The sequence below is a fragment of the Olea europaea genome, chromosome 8, assembly GCF_002742605.1.
Source record: "Olea europaea var. sylvestris chromosome 8, O_europaea_v1, whole genome shotgun sequence".
NCBI lineage: Eukaryota > Viridiplantae > Streptophyta > Magnoliopsida > Lamiales > Oleaceae > Olea > Olea europaea.
Window position 1 is genome coordinate 17,144,834 of NC_036244.1, and position 11,695 is coordinate 17,156,528.

Genomic DNA, 11,695 nt, shown 5'->3' on the forward strand with positions numbered 1-11,695 from the left:
GCACATAAAATACATTGTGCTCTAGATGAGTTCTGACATGCTCATTCGTTAGAAAAGGCATCTTAGTTGAGAAATCTTCGATGAGTAGGGATATGCTTGTTGTACACTCTTGCGTACAGCAAGTTGTACACCTCTCTCACTTGAGGAGGCCCCACGATTAACGTGGGACCTCCTCAAGTGAGAGAGGTGTAAGCTTGTACAATAAAAATTATTGTACAAGCAGATTTACCCTTGGTGAGTATATGAAGATGTAATTAGTCGATTTTTTGATCCATGTTATTGTACTGATATCGAGCTCGTTGCCTAAATCTTAATTAAATGTATAGAGTATCTATATTTTCACGTAGTGTCATGTCACATAATAGGCAGGAACCTGTCAAATCTAAAAAGGCTATGTGTCCAGTGACTACTAGTCGAATTATTGGCAGATTCTGCCATTAACACTTGCTGTTATAATTAAAATAAAACACAAAGCAGTTACAGCTAACAATTAAGTTAATTTAGTATCATCAGAAAAATCTTAGCACTTTCCAAATCAACTTCGTTAGCTGCCTAACTACTTAGATAAGTGTTACCAACAATTCCTCGGATTGGTACATTTGTACTTATAAGTGATTATGTGACAAAAAAGCAGTAAATAAATATAGTGCACATTTTCAGCCTGCGGATTGAAGCAGCTAGCGAACAATTATATTCCTCATTTTCCCGATTCCTCTTGATAGGATTAACTACCATTTGTTAAAATATTATTATATCCCTTTTCACGCACTTGTTAGATACATGTATATGTGATTTTAAGGAGTGCTAGTGAAGAATGAAACCTCGATCTTGCATTAAGACCATGTTTGAGAATAAAAATACTTATATTGACATGGAAAGAATTATTGTCAAGATAAGAAATTTACTTAGTTCTAAATTTAACTAACTAAAATATCACTGTATTCTACAACTTAGATGGTTGCTTTATTAGTTAAAAGGAAAACCTTTTAGGCTGAGCCAAAACATGCAAAAATAATAATAATAATAATAATAATAATAATAATAATAATAATAATAATAATAATAATAATAATAATAAAAGAGTATAACCAAAAGCCGTAGCCTATTTTTACAGACTTATTTATGAAAAATATGAAAATACAATTGAATTATAGTCTCACTAAACATCTATATGCTTTTATTACTAGAACGATTTCGATCTCTACATTAGTATATATGGGTTTGGGTTTACATAGAAAATATTTTTCAATCTCGGCTCAAGCAATGAAAAATGTAAAGAGTGGAAGGTTAAACTGCAAAGATCAGAATGAAATCACACGTAATAATTAACACAATTTGGTTTGATCAATATGAAAAAGAAAATAGTATCAATAGCAAACATTAAAATTCTCCGATGTGAAAGAAATTCATAACAACGTAAATAGAAGTGAAGGTTCAATTTTGCTTCAAAAAAATTGTAATTTTCCAAGAAAACGTGATTGATTCGTCAGGTGCCTAATTTAATTTAAATATTCATCGACTACCCGATTTCTTAAGAAATAAATTTCCCTTGACGAGATGAACATGGGCATACGCATACTATTCTGGTCATGCATGAGAATTTTATTTTTAAAAAATATGAATGATGGAAACCAGCTGGAAGTAAATACAAAAAGATTCATGAATTGTAGTAATTTGCATGGACATATGAGATGAATTATTGTGGTAAACGCTACGTGTCTCAACATTTGTTCCCAATAAATAAAATGACACATATTTGAGACACTTGTTATGTATATAACATAGTTTATAAGGTTGATTTGGACTAATCTGAACTTTAATACTTTAATTTATTTGCAATGATAAGATCTTCAAATCAATCAATTCAAACCCGGTGCATGATTTTGAATTTCATTCATTATGGAGCAACGTTTCTTTTTATTAATATCATTTTAATATAAAAGTTCCATTTTTCAGGTCAGTTCTATCTTTTCTTGGGTGCATACTTTTTAGGGGTAAATCAGAAGATTTATCTGTTGCTTAAATGATGAATAACACTGCTAGGTTTTGTATTAATTATATATACTAGGTTTGCAGATGGCAGCATGGGATTGAAAATTCAAATCTTAACCACTGCAAACTTTATCTGGCCCTTAAAGGCACAGATTCCGTATCCCACAAATACTCCCATATTTTTAGCAGTATAAATAGACCTTATTTTAAGGCTGAGACACTTGTAAAAGGAAATGAAAATAGCCATGAGAAAGCGGCTCAAGATTTTTATACAGTGACATCTGGTCTTGAATTCCATGGGGAAGTACCAGAAATGGTTGAAATTTGCCTCAGCAGTTTAGTCCATCTCCTAGCCATCTATATAAACAAGAATCTGTAACATTTGTAATTGCAAAACGTGATAAGTTATGGCTTCTATTTCACTCAATGTTTGCAGGTTAAGCAATCCATGTTTTTCTAAGGTTAAGTCACAAATGAGTCCTCAAGCTACATCTCAAAGCTTCCGCGATGATCAAGGTACTTATTTTTAAGCTTAATTTGATGGCCATCCATAACTCGGATGTTGAGAACAAAAATCGGATGCTAAATTTTAGTTTCTGTCTTTATACAGGAAACCCTGAAAGTTTGGTGGACTCAAACTTGAGCATTTTGAAGTACAGAATGGAACAAGTTCGGACCAGGGAAAAGTTAAATGCTTGTTATCTGCATGGAAATGGATGGAATTATCAATCTGGGTACAACAACAAAATCAAGAGACAAGAAATTTTATTTCAGTCTATTGAGCTACTAGGTTTAGTTTCTAGCTCAATAGGACTCGTATTTCTAAGTGGTTCTCTCTTCATTTTCCTTGTTTCCTTGTGTTTCTAAGTGGTTCTCTCTTCTGCCATCTCTCTCATACATATTTTCATCTCTCTCTCTATAAACCTACGTTTTCTGGTTCTCTTCGTCTCTTAGTTAAAAGTGTTTGTAAGATTCCTGTGATTCTTCATTTGGAAGTGGAGATTTGAGTGGAGGAGACAGCCTTGTGTTCAGATCATTGTGACTTTGCGTTATTCTTATACAAACTTGGTGAATATAGTGCAGACCTTCCATAGGACCATATCTGATGGATCTCAACGGAGATATAAGCACTTCTTGCAGAAACTGGAGAAAATCTGTGTTCTTTGTTATTGCTATTGTTTCTGCCGTTATCCTTGAATCCACTGTGCTTATGGTCAGATCAGAAATGCTACATGCACATATGTTTGACATTTTGTTTGACAAATTGAGGGCCAGCAAGATTTCATTGGACAAAAAACAAAGTTAAATCAGCCAATGCAGTATTGTCACCTCATCATCTGTATTTTTTTGTACGAGGAGCTTAATTCTGATCAGATCCATCTCCCCTGACCTAGTCACTTTAGGACTATGAAATCATATGGAAAATCTGGTGCTTAACTTACAGCTTGCATGTAAAATATGTTGTGCTCTAAGTCAATTTTTACATGTGCCCCTTGTTCAGACAACTTTGCCCCTCCAAATAAACTTTGTTAGCTGCCTAATTACTGAGAAAAGTGTAACGAAAAGTGTAATAGCCCAAATTTTCATAGTCAAAATTCAAATGTTAAATTGTCAAAGTCAAAGTCAAAGTCAATTAAGGACAAAAATGAAATGAAATATATTTTTGGAAGTTTAGGACTTAAATGGTATATCTATTAAAGAAGAAAGACTTCCTTTGCAATTTTGAATAAGTGGGCCTTTATACCAATTTTTCTCTCAAAACACACACACACTAAAAACAACGCAGAGAAGCAGAAAGGCCGAGAAAGAAGAAAAAAAGGAAAAGAAGAAGAAAGGAAAGGAAAGGAACGGAAAGGAAGAAGTTGATGACTTTTGCCAGTTTGGGTTCTTCATTTTTTTCAAATTATGCTTCTTTTAAAGAGGTATGTAAATTAAATTTCTAAGGTTTATGAACAATTCATTTACATTCGAAGTTTAGCAAGAATTAGATATTAATAATATGTATTTGAGGTATTAAGCAAGAGTCGATCAAGGAAATGTATTAAGAAAGATTGATGTTGTAGAAAGTGAAACTTTGAAAATGGGTTTATGAAATGGATACCTTTCTTTGTTTTTCTTGTGATTATATGGTGTAAACCACTTAATTTAAGGACATGAGGTTTGATTTCTCTATTTTGAACAATTGTAAGCTATTTTTAAGCAATTTTAATACACAGGTGCTGATTTTGTAATTTTTCCCAGAAAAGTGTCATTTCTGTCGATTGCTTTGGTGATAATTTTTAGTGTACAGAAACTGGTTTTACAGTTCCATATTCTGGAATTTTATTGTTGTTTTTATCTAACCTTTGATTTTCACATTTTAAAGGCTTGAATGAAGTTATGTGACAAAGTATTGAAGTTTATGTAGTAGACTAAATTATGTATAGGGTTTGTATAAGGTATTGATTTTAAGCAAGTGCAAGTGATTTAATGGATTTGATAATGAATGGTGATTAGTTGATAAATCATTAGAGAGAAGAAAAGTTGGGGAATTGGAGATGTAAAAGTATATATAGAAATTGAGAAGTTAAGAGGTGAATTTGTATTAATTTAATTGTCAGATATTAATTTGAGGAATTATACTGTTGTTTCAGGTAGGGACGTGAAAGTTTGGAAAGGCTCATCAATTAAATCAAGTTTTCATACATAGTTCTGTGAGTGGAAAATCTATGTTTTCAAAAAAAAGATTTTCTTTTTTATTTTATAGAAGCATGTTAATTACATGAAATACTTTATTTTCAAGAATTAGTAAATGAGCATGATTGTTTTGAAATTATCATAAAATAATTGATGTAATTATCTTACTCTAGTGCACTGAGGGGTTATGACTGTGTACTAGAGTCATGAATTTAACTCTTATGCATTGAGGGGCTACAACCGTGTGTAAGGGTAACTCTTATCCACTGAAGGGCTACGGCCGTGGGTAAAGGTATCTATTATACACTGAGGGGCTACAGCCGTGTATAAGGATGATTATATTATTTCCATCTTGTATACTGAGGAGCTACGGCCGTGTACTAGAGTTGTATATTTAACTCTTATACACTGAGGGGCTACAGCCGTGTGTAAGGGTAACTCTTATCCACTGAGGGGATACGGCCGTGGGTAAAAGCATCTATTATACACTGAGGGGCTATAGTCGTGTATAAGAATAATTATGTTATTTCCATCTTGTACGCTGAGGGGCTACGACCGTGTACAGATTATTGATCAAATGATTATGTGTATATGATTTATAGCTTTTAGATCATTAGTAGATGTTTACCTGGGATATATTTTGATGTGAATTTTAAGTGTATAGGGGATTATTAACCTACAACTTACATTTCCCCATTTACTGTTCAGCTTATGGATTTCAAATTATAGAGTTCAGTTTATTCAGTTTTAAGAATAAAGCTTCCAGCTTATAATATTGAGCAACAACAATATACCATAGATTTTCATGAAAATCAGGTTCTTTATATTCGCTATACTTTGCAATTACATATCTAGAATTAAGAACAAAAATTTTTATAATATAATCATGCTTAATTTAAAAGTGTTGCTAGATTTAAGCATTTCTCAAAGATTTAATAGACTTTGAATTTTTAGAAAATATGCATAAATGGAAAAGTACACTTATTTTCAATTTATCCACTCATTGAGTTACAAGCTCATATTTTGTTACCCTTTTCCTTATCAGATAGCAATCGAGTTGAACAGTATTGGAGCCTATCGATCCACTGAATTGAGCAACACGTCATTAGTTGTATGATCTACTTTATCATATTAGGTAGTACCTGTTTCTTGGGTTACATGTAATTTATGTTAGAAAAAGTTGTCATGAAATCACTATATGATATATTTAGTACATTTGAGGATTGTTGATAGTAAAGCAAGTAAATATCGAATTGTCAGTATTTTATTTTGAATAGTTTGAATTTTTAGGCACTGGTGTACTTGTTTTATATTATATGTATTGATTTGAGGAAACTGATCATGGATCAAGTGGTTTTAGCCCACATTTTAGAGGAGACTTTGTCAAAATTCTTTAAAATTTCCTTACAGTTAGACAAGTTAAGGTTGCCTTGGTGGTGGGTCCGACACTTAGCTGATATCTACCATTGGCGCACGACACGTGTCAATTCCATTAAGGTGATTCGGGATGGATCGTGTCAAAAAGTCCTTCGAATGGTACATTTGTCCACTTACAAATTACAAGTGATTATGCGGAAAAAAAAAAAGAGAGCACTATTTAATAAAGATAGTGTCCATTTTCAGCCCGTAGATTCAAACAGCTAGCGGGCAAGTGTTCCTCATTTTTTTACTTTCTGTTGACAAGGTTAACTAGGCATAGCAATTGAATTGAGCAGCTCATTGGTTCGTCCACTCGACTCATTTGGGCTCAGCCCATGAGCCACTGGAACTAATTTAGGGACGATTAAAAAAAAAAAAGGTTAGGTAATCTTTTCCTATGAATTTTTCGAAGGTAAAAATGTAGGTCACTATCCACAAAAATTTCATAGGTTTTACAGTGTGATCCCCAGAAAATCTGTAGTTAAAAGTGTGCGTTGTTTACCTATGAGACTTCCGTGAGTAAATCCATGTTTTTAAAACAAAAAAAAAAAAAAAAAAAAAAAAAAATTTGAACTGAATTGTAAACCTGAAAAGTTTGTCTTATAAAGAAGTTACTCTAGGGTTTGAAGCAAGCACCTAGACAATTGTATAAGAAATTTAATTCATATGTTCAAAACAAAGGGATTCTCTAAGAGCAATTTTGATTTATGCCTTTATTTCAAAGGTCCTAGTGGACTTGATTCTATCTATTTACTCTTATATGTTGATGATATGCTCTTTGCTTGTCATAATGGATCTAAAATTGATTTTTTTAAATCAAAATTAAAATTAAAAAAAAAAAAAAAAAAAAAAAAAAAAAATCTAGAATCAGTTTTGCCAGTTTGCCAAATTGGCTTTTTAATTAAAAAATTAAGCCTATGTTTGAGACACATTTTTTGTTGAAATTGACTTGTGTAATAGTAAATGAGTTGGATGGAGCTTTTAGACTTGGTTGTTGATAATTATTCCACTCATTGGCTGATGCCTATGAAATATAATCCACGTTGACATCATAGCTAGGGATTTATGAGGTATCGTAACCCAACAACAGATGTTCAATAGGTGATTGAAATGCACTTTAAATTGACATATATCACCTTGGGAAAGCCTGTAGGTGAATGATGCACGTATGAGCCAAAAAATAAGACGCAGAATTTTCATTGGTAAAAGGCTATTGCTAACAAATAATCCGTTGCTTATTATCAATGAATTCATTTCATTGTTAAATTTCTGTTGGTAAAACGTCGATTTTATTTTATTTATTATTATTTTATTTTTTTCTTAGCGAGAATGAAGCTCTATCTTACAATAAGAACATGTTTGAATGTAAAAAATATAATTATTTTGAATGTGAGAATGAAGCCTCGATCTTACCATAAGAGCATGTTTGAATGTAAAAATATACTTATTGACGAGGTAAGGATTATTGTAAAGATAAGAAATTCTAAATTTAACCAACAAAAAACTGAGACAAACATATATAAGTCTTGTGTAATCTTTTGCATATTTATTCCTTACTACGATTTTATTGCTCTTGGTAATATAGAATTGGAATTTCTAATTTTAAATAGTACTTACTTTAAAACTTATATGTTTGTGCATTCTTGCGTGTGGAGAGGGAAGATGCTGGATAACTTAGTCTGAAAACTTAAGTTGTTCTATAGACCTCATACACATCATCTAAATACAGAATTGGGGGAGATAAGATACAGTGATACTGCACTTGATGCATGTCTTTCTTGATTCAATAAAGATTCAAGATAAATCCTTTTGGATCATGAGTTTTTTCCTTAATATGTCCATGCTATTGACATTGGAGTCTTAAAAGGCATAAAAGAAAAATCTCCTTAAAAGGTAGCCCAAACTCTTGTACAATTAATTATCGATTTGATTTCATGTTGTATTTCACCCTAACTCATGCCACAAGAAGATTTAGAGTGAGCTCTCCAAAGTTGCCTTATAATATTATTTAGTACCACTGGTATCAAGTATTAATTTAGAAGGTAATTGCATGACATTAAATGTAATGCCATATAATTCATTTAATTAAACATATCAAGTGTTATCATCTAAATTGATGGCTAGATAATATTATTCTAAATTACTTGAATGGCCTCAATAGTTTTACGTTTGATAACTTTACGGTAAAACCATTATTTTAATTTCATTTTATTATCATATATATTCAGGCTTCAAAACCAAATTTCAAGTGTGTTGTGCTTAATTAGTGCAGACTCGATCGGATGCTAAATTTAAGTTTAGGGTCTATTGGAAACTCTGGAAGTATGGCATTCGACTCAAACTAGAGTGTGTTGAAATACAGAATGGAACAAGTTAGGTGCAGAGAAAGGTTAAATGCTTGTTTTCTTTATGGAAATAGTTGGAATTATAAATCTGGCTACGACAACAAAAAGAGAGAGGATATGCTATTTAAGTCTAGGTTTTTGTTTACAGTACCATAAGAGGTGTATTTCTCAGTGGATCTCTTTGTATTTTCTTGAACTGAAAACCTTCTCTGGGACATGCAATAAGTGAAGTCATGGTCTGGATGAATTTGGAGAGTCGATTATCTTTTCAGAGCCTATTTGTTCATTCTCAGTGCTGTATATGAACAAATATTTTTAAGAAATTTCCATAACAATATTCTACTAGGGAACAAAGTTTTATTATTAACGATGACAATATTTATTACATACTTAATTGCCTTTAATAGATAGAGCAGAAAACACACATATTATATTAATATATAAGCTCATTTTCCGGCCTTCTTTCCAGCATGCAATCCAGCAAAATATCCTCGAGGATTGCTTTCAAATTCCGGCCTGTAAATATTAGCTCCTCCACCACCAGGTGCTTTCATCATCCCTGAACCGGCGCCAATGCCATCACTTCCTTTCGCAGAACCAACTCCACCTGCCGAGCTAGATCCTCCGCCTCCTCCCTTACCGGCACCAACTCCACCTACACCGCCTTTTCCTCCCTCACCACCTTTTCCGCCAGCTTTACCACCTTCTCCGGCCATTTTCTTATCTACTAGTGTACTAAATATTGCAGGAATTTTACCGAAAACTGAAAGAGCAGAAGCGATCGACACAATTTATAGGAGAGCTAACTGGATAATATCTTTAGCTTCTTGAATATATGCGTTCATATGCATGACTTGAATGTCGTGTACGTACCTCTCAATCAGATGACACGGTAACAATAAATTCAATTAATTCGTAATGTAAATTCCGAGACACAATGGACCGTTTGGCTTTGGATTATATTAGACGAACACTGATCAACTTTTGGTCAAATGTTTGTAACTTGCACAGTTGCACTGATTACACAAAAGTCCACTGAATTCAATTACTTTTCGTGCATTCTCGTCAAATATATGGTTTCCCAGTGTTAATATAGATCACATTTTCAAGATATGTAAAAATGTATATAGTTCTTGATGAAAGAAAAATAAGTCAAAATCCATATTGTTTCCAAGGTTTTGATTCCCTTGCAAATCTATCTAGGGAAGTGAAGACTTTTCCAACAAGCCTATTCTTATTTTAAGTTTGATACTAAAAACTGTACATGATGCATACTTGGACCAATTGTTGGTCGAGTTATTAATAACATGTTTGGCTGAGCTTGCAAACGTCTTATTTAATTTGCAAATTACAAGCACAATATCTGTAAGATTTTGATTTTGATCTCCATCTCGTGGTTACTGATTTTCTCATTAAATCGATTTATTTTAATCTGTGACCTTCTATGGTTCTATTGTGTTACATCACAACAGTACAATATTGTATAGCTTTTCCGACCATGAAAACCATTCATATGGCTCTCAAAAAGAAGATGCACAACATTTTTCTCTTTTATATTTTTCAATAAAGCTAGTTGCGTTCATTATTAGGACCTATTTGATTTGAGGAATTTTCGATGGAAAATGCCATTTTCCACATTTTTCCTTGTTTGATTGCAATAATTTTCTTGGCAATTGATTTTCCATCCTCCCCACGTGACCGTTTTTCCTTGGTTTTGTGGAATTTCAATTCCCGTTGGTTTGGTGGGAAATTAGTTTTCCTGCTTTTTTTTTTTTTTTGGCAATGAAAAAAAATTCGATCCACAATTGTAACAAATTCAATTTCTTCAATTGACAATTTTCTTAAAAAGCAATGTTAAACGATTACCAAAAGATCCAAAATTTCTACTTTTTTCAGGTGAAAAATTATTCCAATCAAACACATTTAATTAACAATTTCTACTAAAACAAGTTCTAGACAATTCAATTCCCTAAAATTAGTTTTATTTCCACCCAAATTCTATTTTTGCAATCAAACGGATCCTTATTGTTTCTCAACACTCCATATGTTTATCAATACTATTACTGGAAAAATTAATAATTAAATGTCTAAGTAATTTAAAAATTAAGATGAACTTTTTATGTATGTCATAGATTTCACACTAGCACAACAAATTTTCATGGGAAATTCTTACATTTATACAACCCCCTCACATGAGGGGGGCCCATGCTAATAGTGAGGCCCCTCATGTGAGGAGGTTGTACTCCTTGCTGTACAAGTGCGGCCCAATTTTCATAAAAAAATATAGAAAAATTTGCTTATAAAAAATGATAATATTATTTTGCGTTATTGGTGTTAAAACACCCATCTACGTAATATTAATATGATATTAAATAAAAAGAATAATTAAATGAGTCATTTAAATCCACCTTTCTGCTTTGAGTGGTGATTTAGTTCTTTCATTAAAAAATTTCGCCAGTCAACATGATATGTGGCTTTCATTCCTTCTATTCAACATATCTCATATGCTGGTTAGCTCAATTTAGCCCATCACATAAAATCAATTAAACTGATGTTATAATATCAGTGGTGCTAGATAATATTATTCATAAAAAATAGACACAAGCATGCATCTTATTAAAATTGAATGTTATTATTGCATATGTAATGATAATTTGTGTAGGCGTTTAGGTGTTTTTGTAATGTTAATATGGATGTTTTTTTAACTCATTGCATGTTTGAGTTAAGCCTTCAAGTAAAATAAACCTCATAAGCCCTATTTTTTCAAAAACTTATTTTTTTCAAAATTCATTTTCAATCACATTTTTCAATAAAATAATTTTACATGTAAATTAATTTTTTTATTTTTTATTTTTATTCACACACTCTTAAAAAATTCACTATTTCAAAATATATATATATTTTTTCATCAAAATGGGCCCAAACACGGGCTAAGAGTGTTATTGCATCTTAGAGGAATTTGTTGAAATTATCAAGCTAGGGGTTCCTTTCAAAATGGCCAAGTCAAAGTGCACAAATTGCACTTTGACTTAAGAATAATAGTATATTATGACAATGGCCTATTGATGGTTAAAATACTAAAACACCCTTCAGTACATTATAAAATTACAAAAGATGGTTTTGTTTAAAACATTACTACCCTTTAGTCAACAAATAAATACCAAACACTTTCCAATTAAAATATCAAAACCAGCTAAACTTCTCTTATCTGTTTATTTCAACAAAGATAAAAATACCGTCATCTTTCATCTACTCCAACCTCA

The 11,695-nt window shown here is 32.0% G+C and overlaps 1 protein-coding gene and 1 long non-coding RNA gene across 2 annotated transcripts; one reads left to right on the forward strand and one right to left on the reverse strand.

Moving 5' to 3' along the window:
- The first annotated feature begins 3,787 nt into the window (after nucleotides 1-3,787).
- On the forward strand, nucleotides 3,788-5,959 carry LOC111399279. Its single transcript, XR_002703621.1, has 3 exons — nucleotides 3,788-3,914; nucleotides 4,626-4,685; nucleotides 5,714-5,959. It is a non-coding gene; the product is annotated as an uncharacterized LOC111399279 (long non-coding RNA).
- A 2,919-nt stretch (nucleotides 5,960-8,878) lies between these two features.
- LOC111398372 (glycine-rich protein 5-like) lies at nucleotides 8,879-9,150 on the reverse strand. Its single transcript, XM_023025286.1, has one exon. It carries the CDS (start codon nucleotides 9,146-9,148, stop codon nucleotides 8,879-8,881), a length of 270 nt encoding a protein of 89 aa, XP_022881054.1. The 5' UTR covers nucleotides 9,149-9,150.
- Between the last annotated feature and the right edge of the window lie 2,545 nt (nucleotides 9,151-11,695).